We start from the raw sequence: 15,386 nt of genomic DNA, 5'->3' as shown, positions 1-15,386 counted from the left end.
CTCAAAATAGCTGACATTTCTGGAGAGCTTGTAAATATATTTTATGCACCAACTAACTCAAAATTTCTTACTATCTATACAATTACTTCCAAGTTTGTGGATGTCACATGGAAACAAGTGTTCAGAGAGTTTTGGGGGAAAAAAACTTAAGCTGATGAAAAGTCTAGTGGGAAAAAAAAAAAAAAAAAAAAAAAAGAGACTTGTATGGCAGGCTGATCTCTTTTTCCAGAAAGAGTTTTGCATTTGCTATACTCACTTTCTCCACATGGACACAAAGGAGTGCACAGAGACACGTCCTGTCCTCTCTCCCCCCGATGCACTGAACAGAGGCGCTTTCCAGTAGAGTGGGCAGCCACAGATCTGTAGGAAAAAAACAGGACAAGGAGGAATACAAAAGCAGTCCCAAGAGGAACATGCTTGTTTACACACCAGATTCACCACTGAGACTTTACATAAGCAAAATAAAGTGGTAATAGCTTTCTGACTCACCTGTGTGCCATTTACTGCATGCCAAGGTTGAGAATTCACATGTAACTTTCTACTTTGTCATGTGCCTTTTCAAGTGGCTGAGAAACACTCATCTCAGGCTAGGAAAAGGATCTGGACTACTCAAGTTCTTAAGCTTTGTCTTCAACTGAACTGTTTACCACAATTCCTTACAAAGTGGAGTGAAGTGCACCTCCTTCCAGAAGGACACTCACACCAGCTGCCTCCCCACCCACCCTGAAAGAGGAGGGCCCATCCTCTGTATGGGATGACTTCTCACTGGCAGCAAGGGAACCACAAGTCTAATTACAGACAATTAATGAGTAAATGCCTAAAGGTGAAGTAAATCCCATCCTGCAATTTTCAGTGCAGTGCCTTCCACCCAGCACAGTCCATTATTTCCAACACTGCAAGATCTCAGCAGGCGAGCACAAAAATGAAAGCACACATGGAAAGAGATTGATTCCAGCCAAAGGACTCCCTGACCAGCACTTTTGAACCAGACTCTGCAGAGGCTGCTGGCTCTCAATGGCAATCCATGAAAGCTCTGGCATTGAGGACTCTCTAAGGCCTTGGCAAAGCAGGCTTGGAAATGGTGTCAAACATTCAGCTGCTCACACTGTCAAGCACCTTCTCTTTACCACAAAGACCTTTCCAGCCACTGTCCTGACTCCAGACAAGTTACCAGAATAGCCACAAAACACTGGCCTTGGAGGGAGCACAGCTAACTCAAGCCAGATCCAAGCAATAAGGATGTTACAGCAAATGGAAGCAGGAATATTTTGAAGGAGCAGTTGAGGCATCATTTCTGCCACAAAGCCTCTTTCACTTCTATTAAGCAGGACTATCCTGCAAGTCCATTCTCAGCTTCTTGTCCAGGCCGGCAGCTTTCTTTGGGAATCTTAATCAGCCCAAGAACTGCTTTTGGATTTATCCATTTCTATGTCAGGCAACAGTGATTCCACAGGTGTTTGGCTCCTCTGAGGAAAGAACGACGTTTATTTTTTGTTGTTGCTTTCTTTGTGCAGCTGGTTTTGAAGCACTTATTTCAGAGCCCCAAACGGCACCATTGTCAACAACCCCATGGAACAGAACCCAGCCTTACAATAACTAAGTGGCAAGGAGCACATCCATGTAGAGACCAGGTGGAAAGGCAGAGGTCTCTTCTGCACTACCCTCCTGCTTTTCCCTGTTCAAACATGTTTTAGTCAAGCAACAAAGATTTCCTATTTGTATTTTCAGAGCAGGCTTACAAATAATGTGACTGGATTCCTCTAAAAACAAACAAAACCAACCTCATCCCTCCTTTCAGGAAACCCTTCCTTCTTGGAAAACAAGTGCTGCTCATGAAGAGAGCATCACTGCTCAGTTTACAGAGCCAGAGATGCATTCAGGGCAAGCTGAACATCCAGGACGTGTCTGACAAATGCTGGGTTTAGATCAGCAGCACTGCAAACTGCAGCTGAAGGAGAGGGAAATAGAAGGGACCATCTGCAGTGTACTCCTGCACAAGTGCTGTGTGCTGTCCCCTGAAGGCAGAACTCATCACCAGCTGTACCACCTGCCTTGTGGATACTGAATGTGCATAGCTCAGGGGCTGGGGGCTGACTGGGCATTTCCCCCTTCCACATCCAGGGAGTTGGAGGCTGGAAGCTGCTTCCTCACACAACACTGCAACAGTACCTACAGCTCAGGCTAGCTGAGCAGGACAGCTACAAAAAACCACAAAAAGGGCAGCTGGCACTACCTGAAGCCACAGAGGCAGACAAGTTTCTGCCTCTGAGTTTCTCAATCTGGGCAGAAATATGAAGGAACAGAAAAACAAAAATGCAATTTGTATTTGCTAAGAAATCTTAGAGAACTCTTTCATAAATCAAAGCAAGAACAAACACATCTGATGTGACAACCAGCAAACTAAGCTCATTTTTGTTTACTATTATCTAAATCTAAACAAAAAACTTCAGATGAAAAGGATAATGGTTCTTTTTTTCCCCCTACAACAGCTGTGAGTTAGACTGAAACTAATACAAAGTATCTCTCCCAAAATAGAAAACCTAAAGAATGGAATCAAGGTTAGAAAAGACCTCCAAGACCATCAGTGTTTACCTTAGCAATTTTCCCCATTTCACAGATGTTTGCTTTCTCATCTTCAAACTCTGTAAAGGCCTCTTCAATCCTGGCAATGATTTCTTCGTGGTTAGTGCAGACATTCGGGAGTCCTTTAGGGAAGTAGAAACGTGGAATGTTTATGGGCACAGGGGTACTGCTGGTGGCTTTCTTCACAGGCAGAGGAGTGCAAGGGCTAACCACGGGCTGCAGGGGGGCTGGGGATGAAGTTCCTGCCTTCTTCTCTTGTTTACTTTGAACCTGAAAATACAATGAATAACAAACACATTTTAACAGCATGGTACACGGAGCAGGAAAAAATAGTTTGTGTTTCCAGTGATTAGGAGAAAATTAATGCCTACCAACAATTACATTATGGCACAGGGATAGAAATAGGCAATTAAAATTTCTGCATTATGAACCAGTGCAAATTTAGGATATGCCATTTCTGAGCATTTTACATATGTAGCTGTGGATTATGACTTCCTATTGAGTCACAGGAGAACACACTCTGCAACTCAGCGATACCACAGACAAGGACAATGCTATTTCTTCTCCTGCTGGTCTTGGTCTTGTCATTCTGTGCCATGAACAGCCAAGTATCTGCTCTTTAGTTTCCCCTTGGAACCAGAGCACCCACCCACACAAATGGCTTGCCTCAAGTATAAGCAAGCTTACATTCAAACAAGGACATTTTCTATCCCTTGGGAACATAATTAGTTTTGCCAAAGCACTGCTTCACAGATAAATTAAGAAAAGATTTTCAAGACTTCCTTCTCAATTTCAGCAAGCCTTTTATTCAGGGCCCAACTTTAACAGTCCCAGACCTGATTTTGCCAAAGGTACTAAGCACTGGTAAATCAGTTTTTCCATCAGGAATTAGGAGCAGCCAGCAGAGTGTCATGAGGCACTCTCATGATGTCTTTTCCTCACTGCTCTCCTGTCTGTAACGAGCCTATGGCTGATATGGTGATCCCCACTGGATCTCTATTTCTAGCTCTACATCACAGGCAGCATTTGTATTTAAGTACACAATGAGATCCTAAGCCGGGGAATTTTTCAGACATGGGAGGGAAAGTTTTTTAAACTTTGATAAGTAACTACAGTATAAGCTGCAAAATCAGCTGCTGGAATGCAGAGAGATGAGGAATTCCCTGCTCCCCCATGGCGACACTCCTTCCTGGGAAAAGGCAACAGGCTTTGCCACTGCACAATGGTTCCAGTGCAAGAGTTGTTATTAATGTAGCAACATATGTGATAAGGCTCAGAAGGCAACAGTCAAGTAAATGCAGCTGCAACTTTCAGTTTGTTTATTCTAACTGTTTCAAAACAAAATGGTTTTAGGATAAAGCAGCCAAGTCTGAGTCCACTAAATGCAGAAGAATGTATATGATGAACTGACTTTGCTTTATTATTTTCTATAAACTTGGAGCTTTTTTCTTAACACATACTGAATCCCCCAACGAACCACAGATTTGCTTTCAATAAGGTAAAGAAGTGAGAATTGTAAAAGCTTCTTTAAGCACTGCTTTTACCTGCAGCTTATAATACTTTATAACCCACTCATCAGAGACGCACAAAAGAAGAGAGAGAAGGATTTTCCTCCTCTTCACTCCCCTGCTTCATGGCTCTTTCTTTAAATGGGAGGACCTCTTTCTTCTCCCAAATGCTGTCCCATTTCAGGAGCAGGAACAGTGGCACACACCAGCCAGAACACACTTTTGTCCTTAACTGCTCTGTACAGAACACATTAACCTGGAGCTTGGGGTTCTTCAAATTGTCTTCTTCTCTGTCTTACTACACAGGAAAAGCCAAAGATCATTTTCAGCCTTCAATATTTCCATCAATACCAGTATTCAGAGTTTGAACAGCTCTGAACCTTTGGAAAGCCAGCCTGATCACCAACGTCTGTTCTCCCTCCTGTCCTCCTTGACTGTTCCTACTCAAACCTGCACATCTTCATGTCTGCTCCTGAGTGATGCTGGAGCTCAGAGGGGGCCAGCTCTGAGGCTCAGGGAGTTCCTGGGGCTCACGCAGGCTGGAGGATGGTGAGCACCAGCCCTGGTCACTCTGTCCTGCACTAGGGCAATGCAGGTGACCTGAGGTGGTGGCAGAGGTTAAGCTGGGGGGAGCTGGACACTCACTTTGGGGGCACAGTTCACTGGGTTAAATAAAAGACAATCCTTCTCCCAGTTTCCTGCTGCCCTTTCCTCAGTGGAGCACCAAAAGCAAAGCCCAGACCAAGTGAATGTGTGTGGGGAGGGAGCACCTGGCCCCAGCTCAGGGATCACACAGATCACCACTTCCACTTTTACCATCTGCCCTCGCCCTGCCTGCCTGCCCAGCCAGGACCCAGTTTTCCCTTTCTGGATCCCAGCAGAGGGGAAGTCCCTGCCGGTCTCTCACAGCACCATATTCATACAAACAATGCAAAGCTGGAACTGACGTCGAGGTGCCAACTGCAGCCACTTGACTTCTATAATAGGACTTCACAGCAGATTGCTTGAAGGCCACTTCTCACAAACAGGTTGATTGCTCCCTAATCTCTTCAGGATACGAAGGCATTCCCAGCTGCCAGCACTGGGAGGAACGAACAGAAATGACTCAAACTTAACAAAAAGTTCCACAAACCAAGATGTTCTTTCAAAGGACACTGACTCTTCAGTGTAACAATATATCCCCTTCCGTTACAGTACAAGGGAACGATAAAATTGTATTTTTGTTTTCTTGGAAGGTGAAGAGAAGTCCCCAAGTAGAGCACAACAGCACTGGGCCATTTTCCTTCCCTTCTGCATGTTCCACACATCCTGACACGGCACACGGCCTGATCTGACCATGCTGGAACACAGCTCACCCTCTCTGCCCAGGCCTCCACCTCCCGAAAACCTGAGCAACTCCTCTGCCTCCAGGTACTCCCAGAGCCAGCAATGCTTGGTACCAGCTCACACAAGTCAGAACTATAGAGGAGATACGAATTTCCTGATCCACAACCACCATACAAACCAGAAGGTCAGACACCTATAGAAGAAGTACAGGGAATTCTGCCAGGCTTTGAAGGAGGGAGCCAGCTTGGACACAGGTTCCCAGCTGACCTTCCCAGTAAGTCTGACTCACTCGCTCCTGCTCAGTCCAAGCCAAACTAGGAGCAAGCATTGCTCAGGGATAGCTGCTTTTCACATTCTGCCTCAGGAATAGAAATACAATTTTTGAACTTTGTCTTCTTCTTTCTCATATAAGAAATGAGCTGGTTATGACACAAAGAGAAAAAAACAAGCAGCAACTAGTCCTTGAGGAGTCTGTTCCCTAGAACAACCTTACAAATCAATACTCTGGGATGGGTATACCCAGATGCAAACCACTACGGGGACAAGAAGAAGTTAATTACAACTTTTTGTGAAAAGTTTAAGAAAGCGGTATGAGGGGAAATTCTGCGGAAATTCCTTGGAAATAAACAGTTTCTTATTACAAAAAATTAGCCTTAAATGCTGTTTGCCTAGCAGAACACACTTCTCCAACAAGGATGTGCACGTTCAGACAGGACAACTAAGAAAGGAAATGACAAATACTCTAATAAATCTTTTAGCTTTGTTGCCAATAATTAACAGATAAACTTTTTTTTCCTTTTTTGCTCAAGAGAAAGGTGAGATTAAAGGCCATTTTTAAATACCACTCTGTAGCACTGTGCAATTTACCCTGACTAAAATCTGTCCATCTACTGTATCACCTTTTGCCAGCCATACCATTTATTTATGGGCAGACAAAAATAGTGACATCTGTGTTATAAATAAACCAGACAGAACTACAGCCTCATTGTAGCTACACAAACAAAGCACTGACTAAACCTCTGTCATGCCAGCCTGTCTCCCAGGGATGTGCCAGTCCCAGAAGAAAACTCCATGGAAGGAAGCAGTCTCATATCAAGTGCTCAAATTCCTTCTACTCCTTCCTTCTGGTCCCAGGTTCCAACAGGGTCCTAGATAATATATTTACCAGTTTCTTGCTTTATTTCCAAACAGGATACTGTAATCCTCTTTTCTAGGGTACAGTGACTTAGCCTGGGTTCTTGCAGTCCACAGTGCTGACTTAATGTCTCCTTTCATTTTTCATAGTTCCTGCCTTCCTGCAGTCTGATGGTACCTGGACATAAGCCATCCTCAAAGCTCATCAGTTCTCCACAACTGGTTTGTATCTCTCGCCTGAGACTTTCTCTTTCTTTCTCATCAATGAACCTTCCTGCTGCCTCTTTCTTACCCATTTCTAAGGACAGCAAGAACAAAGGCTCATCTGCACATGGCCCCAAACATCACAGAGCTATGAGAAAATGCATTTCTGGAGAGAATATTTTCTTCTAGGAAACAAACTCAGCAACAGAAACAAAGTCCAACCACAGCAAAACAAAAATGAAAACAAACTCTACCTAAGCAACTCAGAAACCCAAAAGGATTTAGGTGGGAGTAGACACAGTGCTAATTGTAAGGTTGGATCAAGTTCCTCATGGCCTTATCCAGTTGAGTTTCACAAACACAGGCCTCACACGCCTCCACTGACAAGTGTGCCTATGGATCTTGGACACAGCCCTCAGCACCAGTTCAGCCTGGGAACCCACTGGCTGAGCAATAGCCCTGCAGAAAAGGCTGTGGAGGGGACGGTGCACATGGGCTGAGCACAAGCCTGCAGCGAGGGCTGATTACAGATAAGACAAATGATGTCCTGGACTGTCTTAGGAGTAAGGCCAGGAAAACACAGGAAGTTGTTATCTCTCTGTCTGACACTAGTGAGGCTGCATCGGGGTTCCTGGGATCAGTTTTGGGCCTTCACTTCAGAAAAGATGGGGAGAGACCAGGCAGAGATGTAAAGGAGGGAAATCAGAAAGCTGGGATCAGGATCAGGCAGCAGGAGACATGGAGGGCTGGCCCCGGCTAGCCAGGGAAAGGGAAGCCAAAGGATGGGCTAAACACAGCCTGCAGCTCTTGGAAGTGCAGTTACAGTGACAATGGAACCAAACTGCAGCTTGGGAGGGTTAGGCTGGAGGATACTGAGGGTAGTACAGCCTGTGAGAGGTCACCAAGAGGGGCTGGGGGAATCTCTATCCTTGAGGAAAGCCAGTGCTGATGTAACCCAGTGTTAGACATAGTATTCCTACAAGTGAGATGTTGGATTAGAGACCTCCCTTCCTCCCAATGCTGCTATGGGAGGCTCTCTGATCTTTCCATAAACAGTCCTGCAAAGGATAAGCACAAGAACTTGAATTTCCAGCTCTTGAGATAGGGGTTTACCAACACCCTTCTCCTCCCCCGCCTTCCTGGCCAACATCTGTGTGTTCCACAAAGCACCCCTCATTCACCTTTCTGCTCCCTATCACCACCTTACCACCTTTTCACCTGCCAGCACTTTTGTTTTCTTACTGAGCCCAGTTACCTCTACTCTCAGCTCATCCCAAGCCCCAGGTATAGCCCCACAAGGCACAACATTTAACTACACCTCACTGCTGCCACATGGGAGAACTCCCATCCCTGCCCTCCAGCCCCAGAGGTCAATTGTCACTCTGGGAACCGATTTAACCCACTTGGAAAGGCAGCAAACAGACTTGGCTGTGTTGCTGGATGATATTCTGCTGTGTTATGAATTAAGCAAGCTCACAGAAAGAGCCTGTGGGGCCCAGGGCAAGAGAAGGGTGACACACGGTGAGGAGGTAGCAAGAAAAGAAGAAAAAGAAGAGGAAAAGACCATCTTTTTTGAATACTGCAAGTGGCCACTGCAGTATTTCACTTGCCTTGGACCGGCAGCCCCAGAGCAGTCATTCCCAAGGCATTCAGCAGTGAAAGTGTTCCTGCTTCAGACCAGGCAGAGGGCTCGTGGACCAAAGCCTTGTCCATTTTTCCAGCTGTTCTGCCCAGAGGTCCCACCCCTCCCTGCAAACCCTACCCCGGTTATGTCCTTAGTGATCAGACTAACTCTGGAAAGGGAATTTAGCTGTGCTGTGGTTCCTCACAGTCTCTCCAAGCGGCTCGGCCCCGCCCAAGCCATTACTGCATATTATTACCTCATCCAATCCTCCCCCGGGGAGTGAAAAACACACGTTCCAGAGATTAACCTCTGAGATGTACTTTAACCTGTCACCAGAACGCATGAAAAAATGTGCCACAATATGCTTTGGAGCAATTTTAATGCTGTTTCTTAGGAAACAGCTGCACTGCTCCTAATTTCAACTTCTTAACTCCCTCACTAGGTCACCCATTACTTAAAGATAGATAAAGCTCAAGATGGGCTGATTTCAGCATATCGTGAACCCTCTAAATCTGGAGTGACCACATGTCCATTTGGTGTCCTAGCACAGATTACTCCAATCTTTTGTCAGTAGTTCCAGAGAGCGAGTACAGCAGCTGGGATTTACCAAATGCACACAGCTGCAGTACAATTTCCATCTCTTTGGCTACACCTCTGCGATCTTCAGGGTCTTCCAGACTAAACGATTCCTTCAGCCACAGCCCAGAGAGGGTAGGAAACAGCACCTTGGGATGGTAAAATCATAAAAGCCAAGCCAGGTAGGCTGGTCCACACACATTTGTACAGCTGACAGCAGAACGTTGTGGTTCTTCCACATGCAACAACAAACATTCAGAGCAATCGCACAAAAAACCTCACAGAAAATACTTAAGTCTTACACTACTTCTCCCCATTACTAAATCACTGCCCTTGCTGTTAATTTTCCCCCTTGTTTACAAAGACATTTTAACTCTGCAATCTAAGCCTGGAAGGTTTATTTTTAAACCTGCTGGTATCTAGCTGCAAATAACTTTCTGCAAATAGACACGCCTAGAGGGGACACAGATTGATTCTCTGATCCAATAAAAAAATACAAAGAAAAAGATAAAGAAATGCCAAGCATCCAAACCTGGGCCTGCTGGAAGGACTTGAGCCGCCTCTTGAATCGAGATGGAAGAACAAAGTCACAGCCCTTGGCAAGGAAAGCTAGCTCCCCTCCCAGGTCTGGGTCCCTCCGCAGAGAACTCTCCTTGATCATCATCCTGGGCAGCTCCTAAGCAGATGTTGGCCTTTCCAGAAGGGGCACGGGCACTCTGTAGGAGACCACGTCAAGACCAGCACGTTGCTTTCTTGGTTTTGATTTTTTACAGGCAAAAAATGGCAAATGGCTTCAACATATTATGTCTTCTCTCTCTTCACAAGGACAACATCTAGCGATTTTATCTCACTCCTGAAGCCAGAGTTCCCTATTTTAACCAATATTCAAAGTGTCTTTCAGTACCACCAGGATCTTCTGCCTTCTTGTAATACTTTAATTGAGAAACATGATCTACAAGTGAATCTATTTCCCTGCTGGCTACATGACAGACAATCTGTCCTTGGCTTGTAATAGGCCAGGGGTGACATGGGAAAGGAAGCACCCACCACCACTACCAAGAGCTCTAAAATTAGATGCCCTGCAGAAGTGGCTAAATATACCATCTTCCCCAATAGTTCCTACTTTGTGTGCTCCAGTGCTCAGACCTGAGGGGCACCCCTGGGTCAGTCGGGCTCAGCTAGAGTTAAACCAGGCTCAGCCAAGGGCCCTGCCTGTGGGATGGCAGTGGTTTGAGGTCCCTGCTGCCGAGGTGATGAAGCAGAGGAGCAGCATTAGTTCCCACTCTTCACTGAAGGCTGTAATTTTCAAAAAACATAATTTTTTCCTTCTTGCTGGAAAAAGCAAATCATCTAGCTCCTTTAATGCCAAGCAAGCACATAAGGATGATCTTGGATAATAAGCTCAGTCATTCACAAGCCGCTCTTAAGAAAACAGTTTCATTAAGACATCAAAATGTATCATTCTTGTTATTCACTTTCCCTGTAACTCTCACAAGGCAAAGGCAAAGCAATTCTCAGGGGACAATAGTCTACTTCTTCTCTGCACAACTTGGAGCAAGCAGACTTCAAACCCTTGCTCTAACCTTGTCTAGGCTTGTTAGAAGTGTGGTCTCCCTCTCTTACCATGAGAATGGTGCTGAACAAAGGCCTACATCCAATTCTTCCCACAAAAAATGAACAGAGTCCCATGGGGTGCTTCCCCTACTTGACTGTAAAACCTGAGACACGTCTAACGTTCAGTAACACAGAAAAACCCCCAATTTCTAGCTACTAGGGCTTGCTCTCATCAAGGTATTGCATTGAAATGCAAAGGTCTCAGTGAGCCTCACAACAGAAAGTTTTTATGGGACATGTGCCTCTGATGTCTTTTCCTGGGTTCCTGTAGAAAACCCCAAGTTAATATGAAGCCCAAATGAGTACAAAGCCTAACAGAGTGGCACAAAGAGGATGGGGATGAAAAAAAAAAGAAAAAGGCAGATAGGAATGTTTAAAGTGGAACTGCCACCAAGTAAAGGATACACTGATCCATATGCAAAACATTTGGAACAAATTTGTTTTTTTCTGACTCTAACAATTTTTTTCTAAACATTAAGGCAACACTTAAAGAGCCCATGAAGCTCCATTGTACTGGGGTTGCTGCACATCTCAGGCAGCAGCATGTCAGGAGGTGATTTATTGTAAATCATCTGTGGCAAGTGATGAATTACTTCATGTTCTGCTTACAGCCTGCAGAGGAAATGAAGCCCAAGGAACCTCTCTGACCTCCAGCTGCATCCAGACCAACTACAGAGACCTTTGACAGACGTAGGCATTAAAGAGACACACTAATCTGACAGCCACTAGTTCCTACTTAAAAAAACCCAGCACAGCCATGTACTTTTCATGCACAAATTAACAAGTCACAAAGGATCTCAGAAGTTTCGGGGATTTTCACTGATAACCTGAAAAACACAAGTAATCCAGAGGCAAGGCTCAGCGTGTCTGTATTTCAACGTTTTGGAATAGCAGGTTTCTAGCATGGTACCTCCTATCCTCAAAACACACAAGGTGAGTATAAATAAAGATATAAATAGACGGTACTATGAGAAATCAACAGTAAGGGAATCTTGTTTCAACAGCTTCAAAGTCAACTGGACAAAACCCACAGCAGAAAAGTCTGGTCTCAACAGCCAGACCAACTGTACAAACCACAAACCCAGAAATTCTTCCTAGCTGTAGGTGACCCAGGTTGAAGGTGAGAGATTGCCTCTGTTAGCCTTTCATTCTGAGATACTTTAGATTCACTTATTATTTGTTTTTATTTCAATAACTGTTACCAATAGAAAAAAAAGCCCATAGTTTTTCACTATTTGTGTTGAGAAGTAATGAAAAATTGATGTTCGAAATGAGTGCAGATTGTGTCTATAGCTTAAATGACAGATATTATCAATAAGTGACCAAAACAATTTGTAACATATGTAAGATGAAAGTTGATTTTCCAGAGTTTTACGTTATATTTTAGATGCATTTTGAGAATACACAACTATTTCAGAACAAAGTTAAAGTTACTACGACATTATAGAAACCACTTTTTACACTTACTCACCCCGTACAAGATCCTTGATTAGAATGTCATTACATTTGCAAAACAAAGAAGCACACAAAATTATGAGGGGGCAGAATTACGAAGTTACCAGGTCAACCTTGACTTTCTATGATTCAGAAACAGTTAATTCCCCTCAGAGCCTTCTTAGGGCCCCCTGGTTTAAGCACACAACACACACATTTGGATACAAAAAAGCAAAGTGTGTGGCCTTGGGATGGTGTTTCAGGGCACAGGGAGTTAAGAACCTTCTGAGAGTCCCAGCAACCCCCACCCCATCAGTCATTCAGGAGAGGCAGGATTAGACAGAGCCCACCCAGGGGAAATGTGGAAACAGGGAACATCCTCTGGATACTTCACTCAGGGCTCCACCAGCTGAGATACAAGGTGGTTATAAAGGTGCCCTTATCAACCCCGCAAACCCTCTGCTCCCAGATCCACGGTCCCTGGCCAGAAATGGTTGGATCACCCACCTGACCTCAGCCTGAGCTATTCCACTTACTAAGATGACAGAAAACAAAAATGTTAGTTAGGTTTAACTAAAATGGGAAGCAGAACTGCTCTGGCTCACTACAACACAAGTGATCTTTTTGAGGAGATACCCAACAGCAGAGGGACAAAAACCAAAAGGGTCTCTTTGTATCAAAGCCTGGTCCTCACCTCTGGTCCCAAAATTATTCACAAACTTTATTCAACAGCTCTTAAAATACAACACGTGAGCAGAACATGCAGCAGAGCCCTGCACCACTCATATTTGATTCCAAAAACAGAAGTACCACGTTTCTTACAGACTTTTCTAGGGTTCTTTCACTAGAGCACCACTGCAAGCATTAGCTGAATTTACTTTGTCAAATCACCCATCCTGTACAGGTGGCAGACAAAGGACACAGAGAGGTTATGCTCAAAAATATCCACCACTGACTTCTCCAAGGACTTTGCAGATGACATTTTACTCAAAGGCAGCAGTCTTTACCTTCCAACACACCCCAACACTCAGCATTTCTGCAGCCCCATTCCACCTTCTTCACTGCTTACTGGTCCCAGTTTGCCCCAGTTCCTTCACACCTGCTGGTCCATCCAGGATCCTTATTGCCCTCCTCACTACAGACAAAAATACAAGTAAGTACTGGGGGGCTTGCTGACCTCTAAAAGGCAACTGCACTGTTCTCACTGAACTATTTTTTTCAAAACCAACATACTAAAAAATCAGCTTAAGACAAGCACAGAGAACAGGAAATCCCAAACCAAATAGCTGGGAGGTTTAGAGATAAGCAATGGAAAACTGGATCTCAGAATGGGAAATGTTGGACAGTCTAGAAGTATGCAATGCTTCCTGGCCTGCCTGAAAGAAGCGTGGTGACCTTATTATGTGCTCTGCAAAATTGATGGACTTCTTGAGTATTCATTTCCTAGTTTCTAAATATTTGGGTTTTGAAGACAAAGAGGCAAGTAATCCTATTGTTCTCTGTGGAGGATCATAATTGGGTTTATGATAAAGAGAAAGTCTGTTGCTGATATAAGTTAGCACAGATTTAACACAGATAGGCCAGCTGAGCCAGAGAACAGCCGGGTATGAAGGATTCTCCCTCTCCTTTTTCATTGCTTAGCATTTGAGGGATATTAAATCTGTCACAACCTTCACAAACAAAAGGTGTGCTGTGTTTTCATCAGTCTCAGAGCTCTGGGTTTCTGCATGTGTGCCCAGCTATTTGATAACAGTTTTATGAGCCTTAAGAAAACACATCAAATACTTTGCATAATTGAGGCACACGTGCAGTTCTGAATGAGAATGCACATGCAGCTTCAGTTACAGCCAGACTGATCCAGCAATATGGATGTATTCCCTAGATGCTACACCTGGAGAGGGACACATCTGTGCCACAAATGACAGCAAGCCTCAGGGCAAGTGCAGAGGCAGCAGCTCGGTGCCTTGTGCCCCCTGCTGAGGGGACCAGCTGCCTCCACATCCTCTGCCTCCCCAAAACACCCCTTCTCTCCCAGGGTCTTTGGCTCTGGGCACCTGCACAAGGCAAGGGTTGTGTGGCTGCACGGAGAGCAGAGCTCTGGCAGCCGTGGAGCACATCCATAGAAGGCAGGCTGGGAGCAAACTAACACACAGCTAGGTGGGAACAGGGGATCACAACCTCCCAAGGCACCACATTGAGAAGCCACTTGGCAGCATAAATGCATCTCATTTTCAAGCATTATATAAAACCTGCCACAAAGCCAGTGTCTCACTTCATCAAACACATTTTTGTTTGAAGCTCACAAGTTAGAAAATTTTGTAAATTAACGTACAAGACAAGAATAGATATTACAAGGGATTACTTTAGAGATTTTGGAGCTGTTTAATTCTACACTCTCTGAGGAAAAAGATTCTTCCCTTGCTGAAATATCAAAATACCATTTTCTGTAAGCAAAGTTGCCCAGAGCAACAACAGAAACTCTTGGAGAGCCTGGTCTAAAAGGATCTCAGCACCATCATGCAGGGTCAGACACACCCCACGTACCCTCCTTCAGAACTGCACCAAATTTTGGGGAAAAGTGGCCAGTTTTGAAAACATGCACATTATGCTCCAACTGGAAGAAGCTGTGAAAGTTCACTTACAACCTGGGCACTTTTTCAGTGCCTGTGTGGAAGGTGGATTTTGGAAATTGAAGTCCTCTCTACAGTTACTGCCTACTTGGAAGTATGGCAACAAGTTTTCTTGAAATTTGGCAGTTGTTACCAAGTGAAAAGCACTGAGAACTCAACAGATGGCCCTGGTTTCCCTCTAAAGCAGCCTCCCCTCAAGACCCTTTTTCCTGGGAAAACCTACTCCTCATCTGAGATACAAGCAATGCAGACTCCACATGATTCCATGCACTGGGGACAGGGAAAGCAAAACTAAATCCTCTGAGATTCTGTCCTTTGTCCCATGGAGGATTGCTCTCTTTAGGAACCAGTGATGAGGAGGACAACAAAGGCTGCTCAGAGATGGGAAAGGGAGAGGTGGAAGAATCAGTTCTCACTGAACTGCTGAGAGGCACTCCAATACTTGCTCCCAGAAATAAAGTAATTATTTATACTTATTAAAGTAATTATTACTACCCCCTATTATAAGGGACCCATTTAAACCACAAGTAAATGGTCTACAGGAGCACCAGCAGGAAAAGATCAAGCTCAAAGGTGAAACTGCATGTCAGGACCTATTTTATTTTCTCATGGGTTTCAGTTTCCTTTTTTTGTTTGTATTTAAATAAAGGCTACATTTCTGCTGGGTTGAACACATTATTTCACTGCAGCATTCAAAGCACAATGCATCAGATATAATTTACTACCAACCCCCCCCGCCATTTTCCCATGTTT

At 44.5% G+C, this 15,386-nt stretch overlaps 1 protein-coding gene across 4 annotated transcripts in view; it reads right to left on the bottom strand.

The window, feature by feature from the left end:
- PPP2R3A (protein phosphatase 2 regulatory subunit B''alpha) overlaps nucleotides 1–15,386 on the bottom strand; it is a 57,811-nt gene that overhangs the window by 24,302 nt on the left and 18,123 nt on the right. For 3 of the 4 annotated variants that reach the window (XM_010411136.4, XM_039556654.1, XM_039556655.1), the window contains exons 3-4: nucleotides 2,593–2,853; nucleotides 257–360 (exon numbers count right to left, since the gene is read on the bottom strand). In XM_010411136.4, the coding sequence (XP_010409438.3) occupies nucleotides 257–360; nucleotides 2,593–2,853 (365 nt within the window). Of the gene's footprint in view, nucleotides 1–256; nucleotides 361–2,592; nucleotides 2,854–9,487; nucleotides 9,661–15,386 lie in introns of those variants that run through there. The other variant, XM_019292872.3, reaches the window with a different exon arrangement.

Source organism: Corvus cornix, chromosome 9 (genome assembly GCF_000738735.6).
Source record: "Corvus cornix cornix isolate S_Up_H32 chromosome 9, ASM73873v5, whole genome shotgun sequence".
Lineage (NCBI taxonomy): Eukaryota > Metazoa > Chordata > Aves > Passeriformes > Corvidae > Corvus > Corvus cornix.
Note: the sequence above shows the minus strand (reverse complement) of the source record. Positions and strands in the feature narration are given on the sequence as shown.